The sequence below is a fragment of the Vipera ursinii genome (genome assembly GCF_947247035.1).
Source record: "Vipera ursinii genome assembly, chromosome: 2".
Classification (NCBI taxonomy): Eukaryota; Metazoa; Chordata; class Lepidosauria; order Squamata; family Viperidae; genus Vipera; species Vipera ursinii.
The window spans coordinates 175472243-175493222 of NC_139513.1; the positions used below are offsets into that span (position 1 = coordinate 175472243).

At 39.7% G+C, this 20980-nt stretch overlaps 1 protein-coding gene across 1 annotated transcript in view; it reads right to left on the minus strand.

Moving 5' to 3' along the window:
* Positions 1-20980, minus strand: part of RFX1 (regulatory factor X1) — a 60855-nt gene that overhangs the window by 27813 nt on the left and 12062 nt on the right. The window contains exons 4-7 of the mRNA XM_083357138.1: positions 18014-18123; positions 13559-13642; positions 9369-9461; positions 4280-4375 (exon numbers count right to left, since the gene is read on the minus strand). Coding sequence (XP_083213264.1) covers positions 4280-4375; positions 9369-9461; positions 13559-13642; positions 18014-18123 — 383 coding nt within the window. The remainder of the gene's footprint in view (positions 1-4279; positions 4376-9368; positions 9462-13558; positions 13643-18013; positions 18124-20980) is intronic.

Below are 20980 nucleotides of genomic sequence, written 5' to 3' on the forward strand. Positions count from 1 at the left end.
ATGTTGATGACATTCCCTTCCTTAGGCTGCCTTCAGAAAATGGGAGCACATATATAAGATGCACAACCTCTTTGGAATTACTGGTAGTCCTTGACTTACAACCATTTATTTAACAACCATTTGAAGTAAGTAACTTATGATCAGTCTTTGCACTTACAACCATCCCAGTATCCTTGCAGTCACATGATCAAAATTTGGGTGCTTGGCAACCCATATTTACAATGATTGCAGTATCCCAGGGCCACTTGCGACTTTCTACAGGGCTTCCAATTAGCAAAGTCAATAAAGAAGTTGGATTCACTTAATGACTGCATGGTTCACTTAACATTCACAGTGATTCACTTAACAAGAAATGTAGCAATAAAGATCATAAAATCAGATGTGACTCACTTAGAAACAGACATTCTGGTTCCAATTGTAACTGTAAGTCAAGGATTACCTTTAATGGTTGTGTTATTAAATCCCAGGATGGCAAGTTAACCCCATTCAGTCTCCAGGTCTATAGTTGTAAGCAGCTGGGATCCGTCTCAAAGGTGCTTTTTCAAAAGACAACTGTATTGTTTTTTTGAGAAAGAAGACGATGATATTTCACTTCTCATCCAAGAATCTTTATTGGTTGTGACTAGAAACAAACCATTTTCTTCTTCTTCCTCCTCAGAAAACAATCCAGTTGCCTTTTGAAAAAGCACCTTTGAGATAACAATGACCTGGATGACCTTCAGCTGGGATCTGGGAAATTAAATTTTCTATAGGTTAGCAAGTTGGTAAGGCCAGCAGGATCCGTGATCGGGACGTTGAGAGACTGACTAAGTTTGAATAGTAAGACAGCCTAGGCAATTAGAAGCTTCGCATCAGTTTCAGGAGCCCAGGCATTAGCAGATATTGGTGGAAGACATAGAGTAAGTCTTTGGACCAAGAGTTGATAAAGAGATTTTGTTGCCCCTACTACCTAGTTTGGAAAGTGTGAGTTAAACTGTTCCATCTTTTAAATCACTAGATTTGCTAGGAGGTCCCACAAAGATTGAAACTATTTCTTCAAACATCTTGGTTTTGAGACTAATGTTCAAGTCTTCATGGCTGAGTTAGTCTGCTGTTGTGTTGTGGATTACCTGGATGTATTTTGCATGAGTATATGTTATATTTTTCTTGACCTAGCATAAGAGTTTGGCTATCTGTTTTCCCTTTATTGCTAGATCCCTTTTTTCCTGAAGTTGACTTTAGTGTCATAATATCTGTTAAGAGCTTCCGGGATTTTTAAGAAAGCCTGGAGCATGCTCAGAGCTAGGTGTATTGTGCATAGCCCTCAGGAAATTTATGTTGCTTTGGGCTTCCTCTTCCATCCATCCCTGGATTACTAGGCTGAGGTTTGTAGTGAACTGGACTGGCATCTGTAATGAACTAGACTTGCTGAGGGGGCATATGTATGTCCTTGCCATTAAATAGGGCTTCCGAGATTCATTACTTGTGAGAATTACTCACTCTAACTGGGGTTGTTTGGGCTATTGGGGATACTGAAGAAATGCCATATATATATGAAGAATAGAGCTAACATCCAACATGAATGGCCAGCTTGTTCATACTCTAAGCTCCTTATTTTCTTTGGGGGGGGATGAGCTAAGATTGAGGGTCTAGAGAAGATGGTTGTGGCAAAGGAGACCCTTATGGCTAAGGGCTTTTTGTGAACTGCACCACAGAAACTCTGTTCTTCTATTCTCCAAGTGTTCAGGACGTGTTTTACCTTTCTTAATTCTGGCTCTTGAGAATAAAGAGCTGCCATGGGAATATCGAGTAAAAAGCATCTCGAGAAGGCTTAGGGCTGCTTGTTCAGAAGGTGTAGAACTTAGATGCCAATGGTTCCCCCTCTCCTCCAACTGTGCCTCAAGGATTTTGTTAAAGGTCTCAAGGAAAGGGCAACGTGAGGAGGGGATGCTTACAGTGGGTGATTCTTAGGAACACAGATCTGATTATTTCAGGCCTCAGATCTTGCAGACTTTTTGAATAGTTCTGGAAATTCTGATGTCTGGAAAGCTTGAATATTGGTACACTTCCTGATCTAGGGACAACTCCAACTTCTCCCTGTTTGACTTATGTTGGGAGTGGTATCTGATTTGTATGTCCCACGGATGGGAAATCTGGTGGCTTCTCTGTTGCTTGATAGCGTATCTGTGGATTCAATCTACGCTTTACACTTGCAGTGGGAGGGTGTAGAAATATAAAGATAAAAAGGAGGATGGGAGATGGAGAATTGCTACTGCATCACCCCTCTTTGTCTATGGATCTTCTCAAGCCTCCAGGTCATCGTTGTGTCAAAGGTGCTTTTTCCAAAAGGCAAGTGGACTTTCTTGGTTTTTTCCTTTGAAAACATTTCACTTCTCATCCAAGAAGCTTCTTCAGTTCTAACTGACTGGTGGAGAATGGAAGGATTTATATTCTCTGCAGTTATTCTTTAAAGATAACTGCAAAGAATATAAATCCTTCCATTCCACATCATTCATTCGGAACTGAAGAAGCTTCTTGGATGAGAAGTGAAATGCTTTCAAAGACAAAACCAAGGAAGTCCACTTGCCTTTTGGAAAAAGTGCCTTTGGGTCCCCCCTCTTCCTTCCCCTTTTCTGGACCAACCCCAATATGGGGTTCTCATCTTAACCCCAGGAGAAGAAAGGTCAGAGATGGCAAGACCACAGCTTAATTAGTGACCACTTGATTATTATCAAATCATTATCAGGAATCTTCAGTATTCAAAAAGTATTATTTGGCAGTTGAGCAAATGAACCATTAAAGCATCATTGTTCCTTCTGTGAAGAACAGAGAGGAATTGGGTAGTCAGTATCATTCACTTCCTTCCTTTTGCATGCCCCAGGCTATCTGATGCTCCTGGAAAGAGCTGACAAGACCTCCTGAAGCTACAAGCGACAGCAATTGCGGTGGGCAGCTCAGAGGTTGATGCAGTGAGAGCCAGCCCTCTTGTTCAGTTCCAGCCAACAAAGCAGTTCTCTACATGCCCACAGGCAGCAAGTGTATGATTTTAGTGATTGTTGGTCTTCTCATTCCAATTTCTAAGTAAATATAGTATAAGACAAGGAACTAAAAGAGAAGCGAGGAAAGTCTGGTTACTAATGGAACTTGAGTTGCATAGATGGCTAGTGGCAGTTGGCAGACGTGCATTCTATCCAGAAGAAGGCAGAGTCAGAACCAAGACTGGAATTATCTCCTCTCGTGGGAAGCATATTGGAATCTATTACGGTAGCTCTGCCTCCAGAAGAAAGGGTAATGATACATCCCATTGTAGAATGCTTGGCCCAACTATAGGAAAATATTTTAACTTTCATTAAAGGAGAGAAAATTAATTCTTTTATCGTGAGAAAATTGTGCAAGTTCCTCTGGCTAGTATTTGTCACCTAGATTCTGCAGAGGAATTTTTGAAACATTATTAGATGACTACCTATTACATGACTGTAACCTGACTGTAAAGCAATTCAGCGTTTGATCCCTATGGAAAACTAGATCCACAGTAAGTGGCAGATTGTTGGCAAAAACAAAACTCCTAAATCAGAGGTGCCATTTCTTTTTGATCTGGAACTACAAAAAGCAGTGTAATAAAAATTGTATTCCGGTTTGTGGTGCTGTGGAAGAATGGTCTATGGAATTCTGCAGGACTTTATTTTTGAATACTTACACAAGAACACATTACAATGAAGAAGAAAAATCTGCAATTTTTTTAAAAAAAGAACTTACAAAATTATTATTTTTCAGAAAAATGCCTTTAAACATGTTGCTTTTGTTTGGGCATGCATTATACATTCAACAGAATGCAATTAATTTTAAATAACAAAGTTGTTCCCCCACCCCTCACATGGGACGACTTTGGTTCTAAAAAATACAGAGTAATAGGATATTATGGTTCAACAAGCAAAACAACAAAATGTTTCACAAAAACATTTTTATTAGCTGTGAAACACATATAAAACACATACAATCTGCCATTGGGAGAAGTGGACATGAAACAGGAATGGCCCACAATAGATGCTTACATGCTTGTTTTAGGACTTGCACAAAACTGGGAGTTGTTGAAAGGAAAGTGTTATTAAGTTCTGAGTTACATGCACTGAAATACCAACTGAATGGTGGGCTGAAGATTTCCAAGGATGCTTGGAAATTGTTAGCAATAACAATTTAAGAATCCAGGGTACACCTTATTAGGCTTCAATTCTTGTCATCCAAAAAGCAATGACTGAAATTGGGGAGGACCACAAGTCTGATGCAAGCAAAAATACAGCACCTCTTGTGCAACAGGCACTTGCTGGACTCCGTGGACCTGGAGCTGCTGTACTTGTCCTGGTTTAGCGGCAGAGTTACTGTTCTGGACAGGGGAGCGCTGAAAGGCAAGGAGGATCACTTTACCCTCTCTGGGTACGGACAAAGGCACAACTGCACGATGGATTGTATTATGTTTTGACAATTCATGCTCACTTGATCTTAGCTAGAAATCAGTAAGTTTCTTCCGGGTTGGATATAGTCTCATTCTGGGAACAATTTTTACAGTATCCAGATTTTTTTAAAAAACATTTTTTAAAATTTTGAAAAAAGCAGGTATGGAGAGAAATGAATATCAACCTTCCATTTTTCAAGTACTTTTTCTCTAAGTCTGGAGGGGTGGATTTTGACATCAAAGAATAAACATTTTTGACAGCCCCAGATATGGTCTCAGCTTCTAATATTGGTTCTTGTGTGGTTGACTTTAGACAAAAATGGAATAGTCCTGAACTGTTTAAAACAGCCCTACACAAAAAACAGTTGATAAACTGACTTTCAGTTTTAAACTACAAATGTTTCAGGACCAATAGCATACAAGTTTGCTAAACTGAATGTTATTATGAGAGCTAATATAGAGCTTTCAAGATTCTGTCACGAAAATTAGAATTGCCACCAACCAAAAATCTAAGAAGCTCTTTCAAAATAACCAAACGTATTATGACAAGACTCTATTAGCTTTCTAAAAGTCTCTTAAAACATAGATTTTCCAGAAGCCTTAGGAACCCCATGGAAACAGAGGGCCCACAAGATGGTTAGATTGTGTACAGGATTGTTGGATCACTCTCCTGTGGTCTTATTTACATTAATGTTTAGTATTGCTTAATGGTCATTTATACTTGTCTTTAACTATTTTATTGTACACTGCAGGATTACATTTGCAAGAAGGGCAGTTATAAATATGATGAATAAATAATTAAATAAACTAACTCCAATGGCTCACAAATATGTATATGAAGTGAGGAGGAAAGTTGTATTATCTAACTTCAATCAGCCAACCTAAGAATCCAAAGGAACATCTTCATTAGGAGCATCACAATCACTTCCTTCATAGCAAGAATCTTATTTATCTCCTCTTGCATTGTGCTCTATGGAAGAAGCCACGAAGGAAAATGAAGGATGAAGTTGAACTAATCAAACGATAGGCTAGATCTTTTCAAGAATTTTTTTGTTGTAAGACTACAATAACTGACATTCATAGAAATAGAAATTATTCCTGACACGGACTGATCTGTAAACTAGTGGACTCTTAATGCTGAAACAGATATAAACAAATTTATCCTTAAAGTGTTAAACAATTATCTCACAGCAGCTTTGAAAGATTCTGATATCACTGTGTGGGACAAGATGAAATTAGCCCCAGGCAAACCTGTAACTTATGAACAAAACAGTGCTATTGAACTACCGTTCTTTCAAAGCTATCATTGCCACAAAGTGGGTTCAATAATATGCTATTACCTGTGTTTGACTGGCCTGAGATATTCCCTCAGATTTATTTTATTTTTTATTTACTTAGTATTTACTTATATCTTGCCTTTACTACTTTTATAAATAACTTAAGGCGGTGAACATAATAAATTTCCTTCCTACTTGATTGTCGTAGCTCACTGAAATACCAAACTGAGCTTTGCAACCCGAAAATTTAGGCATGATCATTTCCATAAGCTGAATCACCTCTATGTCTCAAGCACTGATTGTTGGTTTGAAATGAACATCAAGTATACAGAAAAATCCTTGACTAAGGGCAATTAGAATCCAGCAGCAAATCTTTCTTGCAGCTCCACCATTAACTTTGCAAAAAATTGCCCTGCGAGCCAAAATCTCAACAAAATCTCAACTTCAAATTAAGAATATTCAATTAATTAAAACAAGCAGTACACTTAAAGTAAGCAGTATATAAACACATTCTATTTATCTGGGCAATTCCTTTAGCTTATTGCTTAATTTGTAAGACTGAGAATATAGAATTGATTTTTGTTAAAATAGGAGAAAGAATCATTCAAAAACTATGCTCAAATCAGAGAAATTGTGTCATATATCTCAATGAGTTCAACGGAATTAATTTGCATATGTGTTTTTACAGATTGACCACCAATGAAAGCTGGACAAACCTGGATATTATCAATATTACAGGACTAACTTCAGATTTTGGTATCATACTGAATTTATCTTTATGCATCATTCTTTGCCAAAATGATCCTTTGTTTTTTTAAAAAATCTTGCCTTTTTGTTGCTTTTTGTTGTTTTTTTTATTTTTACAATATTTGTGCTTATAGCGAACTGTTTTTTAAAATATACTAGGGTTCCTTCAAAACTTTCAGTGGTTGTTTTCATTAATGAAGTGAAAAATGGCAGTACTAAATTATTACCAAAAACTACATTAACATGCAAGATCAGCATAGCCAATAATCCCCAGAATGCTGGCCCACACCAATACGGTTCCTCTGAGCAATTTTAGAAACATAATCACCTACCAAAGAGAAATCATCTACCAAAATGCTGATGTCCTTTCCTTTCCCTACCCGCCAACATTATTTAAGAAACAGAAGACTGAAACAGCTCTATACAGCCTAAACTATAATGGTCAGCTATAAATACCTCTTTTGAGTCATGCATGTAAGATCAACTGCAACAGACAACATACCTATTACATATAGGTAGTCCTCGACTTACAGTAGCAATAGGGACTGGATTTTCCTCTACCAAGCAATGTAGTCACAAAGACTGCCTACCCTGCTTAACAATGCAAATAGCTGCAGTCCTGGTTGCCATTGTTAACTGAATCCCACAGACATTAAAGGGAGGCACCTTCATGCCTGCTTCCCACCACCAAAGTCAGTGAGGAAGCCAGTAGGAAATTGCAAGCCCCAGCTTTGAAGGCAGGTAAGTGGCTCCTGTTGGTTGGGAGGAACAAGAGGGGTAAAAGGGAATATGCATGAAGGAATGAATGAGTAGATGGGGTTCCGGAGAGGTGCAGGGCAGGTTAGATACACAATGGGGTATCCAAGAGGTGTGGCCTAGGTTGGAGATGGTGCACGAGGGAGGTATGGTGATGGTTTGTAAAGATGTGTAGGTATGTGAGGGAGATGCAGCAAGCCTAGAGTAGTGTACTTGGGTGTATGGGTGCTGGGACAGGTGGGCTCTGAGGACCAGTTGTAACCATCATTTTTCAGCACCATTATAACTTCAAACAGTTTCTGAACAGCTGATTGTAGGTCGAGGACTACCTGTATGTGGTTTAAATTTGCCAAGCAAGGACTTCGCAAGAACTGCTATTTATCCCAGGATAAACTGAATTTTCGCTGTTTGTTATTAGGCCAAAATGGAATCAGAACAATCTTTCCCCAATCTTTCAAAGATCACTGAGGCCAGACCAAATTATTGATTTACTAGAATCCTTATCATTATAATTCTTTCACTTCTGCTTCTAAAATGTCTTGATTCATACTGTGCACCAACAAATTAGTTCAATGCATACAAACCCTAATGGGCATGTGTTGATTCTGTAAGAGCAATGTTAGCATAGCAGAGCGTAATTGTGACCCACATTGCACTTTATTCCCTAGAGATGGAATAGATTCAGAAATTAACAGAAAAATCCCAGGAAAGGAACTATCACATTGTTTTGATAATACAAAGCATTTTCTCTCAACTATCCTTCCTGCATAAGATGGATGAAAGTAGCCTTACAACAGCCTATTGAAAGGACTGTAATGACATAACATATATGAGTTGGGTTGAGAGCTCTAAAGCATTACATTAATTGTTAGGATTTATTGAGAATTACCATTACGTAAAGCTTGGTATAAGGTAATCAGCAACAAAGAGCTTGTGCAACAATCTATATTTCAAGAAGATGTATGCAAAAAATCTTTTAATAAATTTGGCACTTCAGAAGAGATTGATCTGTTTTCTATTCTTGCCTATAATGAAAAATGAAATCTCAGATTTACACTAACTTTAACTTACTGAATTTTCTGTTATGAGGAGCACAATAAAATGGGTTTCAGATAGGAAAAGCCAGATTATTAACCACTTACAAAACAATGGATAGGGGTGGGAAAGTAACTAAGGAAGCACATTTGGCAGAATTCTGTTTCCCTAGCATACAAAACTTAAAAACAGCAAACAAAACATCATTCCACTCAGCAGGGGAATATCATCCACTGGGATTCACATGGAGCTATCCCAAATTCTGTTCCTGTTGCCTGGTTAATAGATCTTTAGTCTTGAATTTGTTTTCTGCTTTTCATTGTAGCTGTGAAGCACTTTGATTTCAATCCCAAAATGATGCTTCAGGTATTCCTGAGCGTATAGATCAGGGATGTCAAACTCACAACGTCACGTGACGTGTCACGACTTTCTTTGCCATTGCCGGCAATGGGGTGGGCGCGGTTTTGCTATGATGCATTCGGCCCACGGGCCGGCAGTTTGACACCCCTGATATAAATGATACAAATGCAGTATCTGTCTTCAGCTTTCCAAAGCAGCCCTATTTTCTTGCTATTTTTCTCCCTTTTGAAAATATACAATTGCTTTAAAGTGTTTTGGATAGGTGCTACATTCTCCTTCCCATGAACTCTGAAGTACTTTTTTGGAATTACGTGAAATATTAAACCTTCAGTTCATCAGGCAGTCTTATAAATTCTTCAAAAGAACTTATCTTTCATAGTAAAAGGACTGTCATCATTAATGTTCATTACTATATTTGGTTATATTTCCTTAGAGACTATTTGATTTTTAAGTGGCCAACACACGTTGATTCCCCCCACCCCCAGTTAACAGTATTGCTGAGATGATAAATCTATGTCCTTGTTTTTGGTCTATTTAAAAGTGAGATGAAAACTTAATTAGGATTGACTAACTAGGTAAAGGAAATAAAAGCAGGCAGGGAAAGGAAAGCAACAAAGACAGAATTGGAAGACAGATGTGAAGATGAGCAATACCAAAAGGCAGTGAAGGTCAAACTGTAGTTTCTTTGATGCACAGCAAACAGGACATCTACATACTGAATATGCTTCACAAAACCTGAAAAATCTGAATGTTTGATCACTCACCTCAGGTGAAGAGTGGACTTGTTGCACACCATGTACAGTCAAAGCTATTGATCCTCCTTTGCTAGTTTGAGGTGTATTCTGTACCACGAGCCGCTGAAACAATTAGCATAAAAAAGGTCTGATTATCTTTAGAAGAATTATGATAAGTTGAGCCAATCATTAATCAGCAAGACCAACTGGTAAGTTGCTATGTTCTTTGGGCCAACCAACCTATTTACATACATTCAGTAGGTTGTGCCAAAAACTGCTTCATTATTTGCCTCAATTTACACTGATGCTGCACATCATTTCCTCTGTACATACAAAGACGCTCTATTATATACATATGCATGAAAAATGTTCTTTAAAACTGGCCCAACTATATCTGTTTTTCCTCTTTCCAGAGGGCAGTGAACAAGCTTGATAAAAATAACATGAAGGCTGTACCCAAAGCAGCCCCAAATACAGACAAATTACATCTTGTTTCAACTTTTTCAAATAATCAAATACTTTTTTTCTGTTGGAGGCAGCAGATGCCCCACTTATATTCTACATTAGGCATTTAAAATCATGCTTATGATGTACTTTCTAAGTTTATAACTGCTTGCTGTACTAGCTGCGTAACTCCTTTTGAATCCATTTGTATCTCCTCTAATTCCTCTTTAAACCTTTCAAAAAATCTCTTGCCTTTTGTAAGTTGGAACGTCTGCTGCTTAAAAGTTAAAATTACTCATTGCAGTTTATCCCGACAAAATAGTATTTTTCTGCTTAGCAATCAAAAAGTATATTATTTTTGTACAATACTGATAGATATATCTTTGAGCACAATTACTTCTGAATTATTAATCCCAATCTCAGTACTGAAATGTTGCAGAACATGATCTCTTGTACCCTTCTTGACAAAGGGCACAATTATATCTCTTGATACATTTTTTAATTCTGTATATCTTGTGCTAATTCTGTATGCTTGGTCCACTTCTGCATCCCATTCCAAAACTTTTGTCAAAAGATTCAACAACCCTCTTTGATGTCTTCACCAGGTTCCTCTGGAAGAGTCTCAAACACAATTCTCTATCTTAATTCCTATGGTATCACATTATCTAAATCTTTTTCCGTCTCTTGATTTATTTCTGTTTTATTTTGCAAAAATTTTTCATTTTATTTTTCATTTATTTGTATAATAATAATAATAATAATAATAATAATAATAATAATAATAATAAAGTTGGAAGGGACCTTGGAGGTCATCTAGTCCAACACCCTGCTCAGGCAGGAAACCCTATACTATTTCAGACAAGTGGCTAGCCAGTCTCTTCTTAAAAACTTCCAGTGTTGGAGCATTCACCACTTCTGGAGGCAGGTTGTTCCACTGGTTAATTGTTACAGATTCTTCATTTTTTTATTCCCTTTTTCTATATCCTTGGCACCTTTAGTCCCATTCAGCACTCTGGATATCTACAATCAGATCATTTTTCATAACTTTCCCCTTATCTCTTTGCTTAATGAAACCAACAAATCATCCCTATAAACAAATTGACGAAAGGTCTTTGTTCTCTCAATGTATGTATTATTTATTTAATAAAATCAATAATAATAATAATAATAATAATAATAATAATAATAATAATAATAATAATAATAAACCTTTATTGTCAAAGTACAACATGTGTACATTGAGATTAGCTGAGCCTCCCCCCCCCGTGCTCTCTCCCCCCAACACACAGTGACAACAAACCCTCCATCTCACCACACTATGTGAACCAACTACACCACACACCGGCCTCCCAAGTCAATTCTGCATAAGTTCATGTCCCATTTAAAAGCCTAACAGCCCACGGATAAAAGCTATTTTTCAGCCTGTTGGTACGGCTGGCTATATTCCTATATCTCCTACCGGATGGTAGGAGAGTAAAGAGATACCGTCCAGGGTGTGAGTCATCCCTGAGAATCTTCCTCACTCTTCCAAGGCAACGAGCCCTGGCGATGTCACCCAGTGGTGTCAGGGAACAGCCCACAATGTCTTGTGCTGTGCTCACTACCCTCTGTAATACTTTCCTGTCCGCGGCTGTCAGACCAGCATACCAAACCACAATACCATACGAGAGGACGCTCTCTATAGTAGACCGGTAAAAGAGGGTCATTAGCCGTTGTTCTACCCTGTTCTTCCGCAAGACCCTAAGAATGTGAAGCCTCTGTTGGGCCTTTCTAGCCACCTGGGTTGTGTTAACTTTCCAGGTCAGATCTTCACAGAGGTAGACTCCCAGAAATTTAAAGGAGGAAACTCTCTCTACACAGTCCTCCCCGATGTAAAGTGGGGCAGGTTCCTCCTTTTTTCTCTGGAAGTCTAACACCATCTCTTTCATCTTGCCGATGTTTAGGTGCAAGTTGTTGTTACTACACCATATGGATAGTTTTTGTACCTCCGCCCTATATGCTGTAATAAGACCCACCACAGTTGTATCATCTGCGAACTTGATTATCGCAGTGGATGGGTCAGATGATACACAATCATAAGTGTATAAAGAGTACAGGTAGGGGCTAAGCACACAGCCCTGTGGCATGCCGGTGCTTTAAAGCTTTACATGCTTTAAAGTAAATAATAGTCCAAACTCAACTATCATCTTAATTTGTTTTAAGCTTTTTTACTTCAAACCAGTCATTTTTTTTGCTTTTAATTATTTTAAATCCTTCTGTTTCTTTTCAATGTAATTTGGGTTGAAGGATGCTCTACTGCTCAGATCTCTGTAGCTTTTAAAATTGATATATTCCAAATGTGCAGTAGAAGGTGAAGATTTTGGCAAACCCAGTATCTTTAAGCAGACTCCACTCAAAGGTATGAGCTTAATATTTCTTTCACAGCTCATAGTGTTCTACTCATGAGTTGCCTTTTGGATCCTGCGCATGTCCTTACAATGAGCTGCCTTCCTGAGCGCAAGTAGGCACTCCTCTGGTCTTGCCTTGCCCAGAAAAGCTCTGCTGGCCCAGGCTTGTCACCGAGTCAGCAGTTTCTGCCTTGGCACCGTCTCCAGTGTTCAGAGATACATATCCACCATTTCCTTCATTGAAAGTCCTAAGTGGTACAGTCATTAAGCAGGTCACATGGCCGTGGCTTGTTGCCAGCTACCCCTTGACTGTGCTTGTTGGAAGCCAGCTGTGAAGGAGGCAAACAGCAACCATGGCCATGCGACAATGGAAATACCGTAAATGCAAGCCAGTTGCCAAGTGCCTGAATCATGGCCATGTGATTGTGAGGACTTTGTAATGATCATAACTTCGAGGAGCAGTAATAAGTCTCATTTTTCAGCACTGTTATAGCTTTGAATGATTGCTGATCAAGTGATCGGTAAGTGTGACTCCCTGTATTACACTTAACGAGGTGAGTAAATCAAAATTAAACCAGACGTTATTAACAGGGAACTTGGTCCTAAGACTGCCTTTCAGCCTACAGTTGTATTCTCCTTGGGAGAAGAATTCCACAGTGTGAGGGCGCTATTTGGTCCTCGGCTGCCTCTGGATCTCAAGGCAGTGACAATAGCAATGGGAATGGTTACATAATTGCCTCTGATTGTCATCGGTCACTTTCCCCGAACCAAATAGCTTCTATGCCTTTTGTATTTTACATCAGGCCACTCTTGGAAGAGTGTCCACAAACTTCAGTTCTCAGCACCTCCGTCAATTAGACTGATGTAAAATATAGGGACCGAATTACCCTAATGTTGAAAAACCTAAACTGGTGGCCATTATGAACATTATTTAAGATACTGGTTTTAATCTTTGATGTCTCTACTTTTTCTTCTTTATAAAATAATTTAAGATTTACTTCAAGTATTCATCTTAATCGTACTTTAATTCTTAATCTTTGTTAATCTCTTTCAGCATTACATGCCTTGCTCTTCCTGCCATATGGAAAAATGAGGTATGAATCAAATAAACTAATATGCATTTTGTGAAGACTGTGCAGAGTGTTTTATTACTTAGCAGCCTTTACAAAGCAATTCATGAGATTTCTTGGGATAAACATGGTAGCTTAAGCTAGTACCATAATGCAGCTACATCTGATAACAGAAAAAGAACTATAAATACAGCACATTTTTACAGCAATATATGAAGCACCTGAATATTGTCCTGAAGGCATGTTGCTGGACAAAGGAGAATGCTTCAACACATTTCCAACTGTTTAAAGTAGCATCAGTAAAAGAAATGAGACTCACCTGTGGGGGAACTTGCACACTTGTAAGCTGCAGAGGAGATACAGTTCCAGGTTTTGTTTGTACACTGGCTTGAACCAATAACCTCTGCACAGAAGAGAGCAGAATAAAAAAACAAGACTTTTAGCCTTAATCACTTTATTTTTCTTACTCCGGAATTTGAAGTTCATTATATAGAAAAGCCAGTATAGGTACTCCTCAACTTTTGACCACAACGGAGCCCAAAACATCTGTTGCTAAGTGAGACATTTGTTAAGTGAGTTTGTCCCATTTTACCACCTTTCTTGCTGCATTTGGTAAGTGAATCATTGCAGTTGTTAAGTTAGTAACACGGTTGTTAAGTGAATCTGGCTTCCCCATTGACTTTGCTTGTCAGAAGGTTTCAGAAAGTGATATGGTGGCCCAGGGACTCTGCAACTGTCATACATATGAACCTGTTGCCAAGCATCTGAATTTCGATCATATGACCATGGGGGATACTGCAGTGGTCGTAAGTACGAAAAATGATCATAAGTCACTTTTTTCAGTGCTCTCGTAACTTTGAACAGTCACTAAACAAACTGTTTTAAGTTGAGGACTACCTGTAAAATATTGTTTTTGTTATTTCAGGATTTCAAGTTGAGCGAAAACCCCGTGTTCTCAGTTGCAAAACCAAAAGCATTTCAGAAAAAGAATGCCACTTCCAATTTGAGATCATCTGCTTCTCTTGTCTCTTGTATTATAATCAAGAACAAAATACAAGATACTAAAGCAGAGGGCGAGGTGCAGGAGGAGGAATTCATAATGAATTGGATTATACAGTTTAGTACAGGCAGAATTTGAAATCTACCCTGCAGTAGTGCATGTAGTAAAGAGGGTCTTTTTTTCGGTGTCCACATCATTTCCACTGAACAGGGTAACAATGTTTTCTATTCCCATCAACCCTGTCTACGAAGAGGTGGATGGAGGAAAGCTGGAACCGATGGAGGCTCCCTGTGAGCAACCTTCAACATTCTTTGCAGACAAAGTCATAGGGTTATTTTGATTTAAACTCCAATTTGGGAGCAAATCATATGAAGGTAACCTTGTCAGCTTCATATAGATCCTTTTCAGCTTGACAGTTCAGCTTGATGATGTGAAATGCATGTGCAGATAGCTAAGGGGCCTCCAAGTGCGTGCTTAATCCTTGCCCCACCCAGTAGAGTCAGTATCAGACTGGGACTGGTTCCATGGTTGAGAGAGGTGATTAATGCTTCTTTAAGTATGGTACATGTCCCTGTTACCTTAAATGGACTTTTGTAAGAATCTTTGCTGGAAAAAGGCCTTTCTTGATCCAAAATAGAATAGAATAGAGCTGGAAGGGACCTCGTAGTTCTAGTCCAGCCCCCTGCTCAAGCAGAACCTCTATCATATCAGACAAGTGACTGTCTCATTAATTAAAAGTTAGACTTTACTACTGCATTCTAAGGCAAAATGTTTGAGAAACCAATAGCCTTGTAACTTCAAATATATATTTTAATTGGAATTTTGTTCAAATATGGTATTGGACCGTTCTGGTCATTTTAGCTTAAGCGCTACATCAGAAGATGCCAGGTGTAAAGGTGAGCTGGCTGTGATCACTTGATTGTGGGGAGGCAGGCAATGTTGTGATGATTGGAATTACTTTACAGACTATAAAGGGCCTTTCCAAGGCCACTATAACCTTGGCCCATCATTAATGAATGGCTGTTAAGTCAAGGACTACCTGTATGCTATTCGCCATCTACATGAAATTGCTAGGGAGATTATCTGGAGGTTGTTTTTTTTAAAAATCCCATTTATATCCCGCCCTTCTCCAAAGACTCAGGGCGGTTTACAATCTAAGAAGCACAAACCAATGTGCTTAGCAATAGCCTTCATTATGCCTGCTTATTAGGGCTTTCGCCCCCCCAAAGCGGCATTATTACAAAGTCAGCTTATTGCCCCCAACAATCTTGGGTCCTCATTTTACCTACCTCAGAAGGATGGAAGGCTGAGTCAACCTTGAGCCCGGTGGGACTCGAACCTGCACTAATTGCAGGCAGCTGGTGTTACTTAAGGAGGCATTAGCCCACTGCTCCACCAAGGACAGTTTTGTACTGTCCTTGGTATGCTGTTGACACCCAGCTCTATTTTCTCTTACTTTTCTAATTCCAATGAATTAATCAGTACATTTGTGTATTACTTAATTTTGATATTCAAATGGATGAGATAGAACAATTAAAACTAGAGAAGAATAGAAGTGCTTTTCCAATAGCTGCCCCTACCTGGTGAAATACCCTCTACCCAGCAATCTGTCAAACCCCAACTCTTTTAGCTTTCCAGAAGACCATTAAGATCTGACTCTTTACTCAAGCACTGGAGTATTTATTTATTTATTTATTTATTGATGGGATTTATATCCCGCCCTATCTCCCGAAGGACTCAGGGCGGCTAACAACAAAACATATAATAAGTATAGAAATCAAGATAAAAATGAAATTGAGAACATCAGTGCAATAAATTAAAATTAGAGAATTTAAAAAATGAATTAAAAATACTAAATATAAATTAATTAAAATGCCTGTCAGTCTAGGTCAGCCTGGTGGAACAGGTGTGTTTTGAGGCTGCGGCGAAAGAATTGGAGGTTTTGGGCCATCCAAAGCTCAGGGGGGAGCTGATTCCATAGGGTTGGCGCTCCCACAGAGAAGGCCCTCCCCCTGGGGGTCGCCAGCCGACATTGCCTAGCTGACGGTACCCTGAGGAGGCCTTCTCTGTGTGAGCGTACTGGACGATGGGAATTTGTTCCCGGCAGCAGACGGTCCTGCAAGTATCCCGGACCTAAGCCATGTAGGGCTTTAAAGGTAAGTACCAGCACCTTAAATCTCACCCGGAGGGCAACTGGTAGCCAATGCAGCTCATGCAGGAGGGGTGTAATATGGGAGTATCGGGGAGCTCCCATCACAACCCGTGCAGCTGCATTCTGCACCAGCTGAAGCCTCCGGGTGGTCTTCAAGGGCAGCCCCATGTAGAGAGCATTACAGTAATCAATACGGGAGGTAACGAGTGCGTGGGTGACTGTACGTAGGGCATCTCGGTCCAAAAAGGGGCGCAATTGGTATATAAGACGAATCTGTGCAAATGCCCCCCTAGCCACGGCTCCAATGTGATCTTCAAAACTGAGTCGTGAATCTAGGAGGACGCCCAGATTGCGTGCTCTATCAATGGGAGGTAACATCTCTCCTCCTATAGTCAGAGATGGAACCTCTTGGACTAAACGAGATGACGGTATGTACAGCCACTCAGTCTTGGCCGGGTTGAGTCGAAGCCTGTTTTCTCCCATCCAAATCTGTACCGCTTCCAGACAACGGGACATCACATCGAGGGCATCACTGGGTTGGTTCGGGGTGGAGATGAATAGCTGGGGTATTCTGGAGTAGTGTAATGGGAGCCCGTGGATGGTTGGGATGACTGAGGTGCTTGGGATGGGGGCTGGTTTTTAGTTTGTGTTTTCATGATTTATTGGTTTTTATGATTTGTAGTTTTATTGTTCTGAAGCACCCAGAGTTGTGCTCCAAGATGGGCAGCTATATAAATCCTTTAAATAAATAACACAGAATTGCTGTTGGTAGGGACTCTGGAACTAAAGTGAGACTTCTTTGAGTTGGAGTTGTACAGCAGTAGAAGGAGCATGATCACAAATTGCAGTTAGTGAGCCAAATGTGACCCTTCCTGAACAGGCTGCCTTTAGCAATCGTTACCTGTGCCTTGGTTACAACTTGCCTTGCTTGACAAGTGCAATGAGCTGTATGCAAGCTATTCTTTAAAAGAACAGTTTTCAAAACCTTCAACTAATACAAAGTATAGTAGGTAAATTATTGTCAGTGAAAAGCATAGATATGATACTTGCACTACCTACTAGTTGCATTCCAACACAATCCAATCCATTGATACTGACTTTTAAAGCCATTAAAACTAACTATTTACATATACCTCTCCAAAAATAAACCTGCTTGGCTACTTAGATTAGCTGGTGAGATTTTACTGATCTTTTGAAGATTGTCTTGTCACTAAAAGACTGACAGTTCTCCTGCATAAATCCCAAAACATGGAGCACACTCCCTAGGGAAATACATCTGGCTCTCACTCTCTCAGCAGTCAGGCTTTTAACAGTTATTTCAGTAATTAATTCTCATATCAACTGTATTAATGTTACTGTAGCTGATATTTTGTATTTTTATCATCTTAAACCATCTTGATTATTCAAGAAACAAAAAGTTAGGAGAGAAACAAGCAAACATTCTCCTATTCTTACCTACTTTGGAGACCAGCTTACCCAATATGCCTTTTGTTTTTACTCATTGTATCTCATGTCTCTTATACTGTTATGAAACATATCTGGAAACATGCGTCAGACTTCCTCTGATTGCTTTAGTATATCTATGTCACATTAATAGCAAGACTCTCAGTTGAGCCACATACCTGCTGAGTGCCCTGGACTTGTTGGACCACCTGAGTTGGCACTCCTGACTGTGTAGCTGTGGACGCTGGACTGGACTCTGAAACGGTGTCACTGGGCCTCATGGAGCCTTCTATTGAAAGGCAGGAATATATTAGACAAACTTCCCCAAGAAAATCCCAACTTTACAATTACATCTCAAAAAAAATGGAAGAAAGAGCAGAAAGTGGAACTCATTCTCTGAAGTGAAGGAACAACCAGGAATTTTAGTATTCATTCAACACTTAAGAGCCATGTGACCAACAGGAGTCCAATACTGTCCCTACAACCTAGCTCTCTGAAAAGTTAACAAAACACCTTTTCCTATTCCAGCAGTTACAGCTTATCAAGTTATTGCTTTATTATTTTTTGTACTCTACAAGGGATCCAGGATCCTTTTTCACAAGCTGAACTCTTGCTGACATGGGTCTAGGACAACTCGCCACAGGACAACTCACCACGGCCAACTTATAATAGGACAATGTGCCATGGAACAAGAGTTACACTAATAGCAAAGAAAGGAAAGAAGCAAAAGGAGAGATCAAATGAAATGTGAATGACAAAAATTAAAATATTTTCAAAATTATTTTAGATAATTAAATTGTTTCATTGTCCCGCCGCAAGTTGTTCTGCCGCAAGTTGGCCATGGCGAGTTGGCCGTGCAGTTGTCCCATTCCATGCTAACAGAAGAAGAAGCACTGCTCCAAGAAATTGTTTGAGTTACTTGTAAAGGCACTTCTTTTGAAAGGAGAATAAGAAGAGATTGCAAGGCGATCAAACCGGTCAGTCCTAGAGGAGATCAACCCTGACTGCTCTTTAGAAGGCCAGATCCTGAAGCTAAAACTCAAATACTTTGGCCATCTAATGAGAAGGAAGGACTCACTGGAGAAGAGCCTAATGCTGGGAAAGATTGAGGGCAATAGAAGAAGGGGATGACAGAGAATGAGGTGGCTGGATGGAGTCACTGAAGCAGTAGGCGTGAGCTTAAATGGACTCCAGAAGATGGTAGAGGACAGGAAGGCCTGGAGGAACATTGTCCATAGGGTCGCGATGGGTCGGACACGACTTCGCAACTAACAACAACAACAAGAAGAGATTAGACCGATATCACTTGGGAAGGCTTTAATCTTTGAAATGGCTTACTTCAACTTTATAATTCTATAACTACATATGTATGAACTGCTGCCTATCCAGACTAATATTTGAGACGAAAATATTATTTTATTTTATGTTATTATTTGTGTTCTATCTTTATTACTTCTATAGATAAGGTGGTAAACATATCCAACACACTTTCCTCCTCTTTTTCCCACAACAACCCTCTGAGGTAGGTTAGGCAGAGACAGAGCGACTGGCTCAAAGTCACCCAGCTGGCTTTCACTGACAATTCATATTGGCAATTAAATTACACAGAACAGCCAGCTCCTAAGATGAGAGCAGGTATTATTCAAACGTAGCAATTCATTTTCCTCACCAGAACACTCTAACCCAGACATGTCAAACACAAGGCCCGGGGGCCAGATCCGGCCCGCAAAGCGGTTTCATGTGGCCCGCGAAGCCATCCTGGAAACAGTGATGGAACAGCCCCCACTGCCTTGGCCCTGGCCCAGAGACCCTCCTACCAGAGAACCCTAGATCTGTCCCACTCCTGCCCAGGCCCCCATAGGCACCCTTGATACGAATGATGTAGAGCTGGCCAAGCCCACCCAGTAGGCCATACGCACTCTAGCCACGCCCACCCAGTAGACCACGCCCACCCAGGCCACACCCACCCGGCCCCCTGAGGGCAACCACAATGCTGATGCGGCCCTCAATGAAATTGAGTTTGACACCCCTGCTCTAACCTCTAAGCATGTTTTCAGATGATTGTCCTAGACTTCAAATGCACAGTTCTTGTTAAGAAAAGTCTATATGAGATCTCCCCAGCATGTTTTTGCTGGAAGCTGTTATAATTCCCAGCAGTTTGTCATTACTCTTTGTAATGGTAATAAAGCAATTCATATATATTTACCCAGAAATGAAGATACCTTCCCCCACTACATTGCTCCTTCGTCACAAAGTTTCATATTTAAAAGTTGTGCAATATTTGTCGTGTAAAGCAAATCCCTCCCCTCCCTTTATTTTAGAAACTCCTTTAAAAGTTTTATTGTATATATTTATTTATTGGATTTAAATAAAGAGAATCAGACTGAAGGACTCCAGATAATGTATAGGATCCTAGATAAAAATGCCAAATCCAGTCTCAACATCTATCTGACTGTGCGATGAATTATAACCAGTTAGGATTAATAGAAATAACGTAACATAAAAAAACAAGCCACTGTTCCACAAACAATCAATCTTCAAAGCCACCCCTCATCTGAAAAGTCAGGATTTCACAAGCCTCGGGAAATCACAGGATTGGGACCATTGGCATCCTTCATTAGGTTAGACCATAGGAGGGAAAATGCCCTCCAACTATGCCCCAGAATGGAGACTTTCAGCAGGCACTTTCTGGCCATCTGGACTGGGTGGGCAGAAGTTATCTGGGAAAGTTGGATCTCCTAGACATCTCTTAAATTGAATACGCTTAGTAAGCCACTTGGTGCAACAGTGCTCAAGTAACCCTTTTATAATAGTAACAATCAAAACCTTGCTTACTCTTACCCCAGCGAAGTTTTTTTTTAATCTTCATTTTTTGTGAGGGGAGGGGGAGTTTATTTGGCAGGTGTTTCCTTTCTATATCCATCCCTGGAAGCATATGTTTCTCTAAAGGCAAACGGGAATATAGCCGTCTCTGGTACAGCAAGCTCACTTATCTATATGCATCTGCAATTACATCGGGACATTGAGCTCCTGGCGTTCATCCACCCTCAATGATGTTATGGTCATAAAAAATTGTTTCCTACTATTTTCTGAAGATGCTACCTTTCATTTCCTTCCGGATTTTGAGATATAATCCAAAGCAGTGC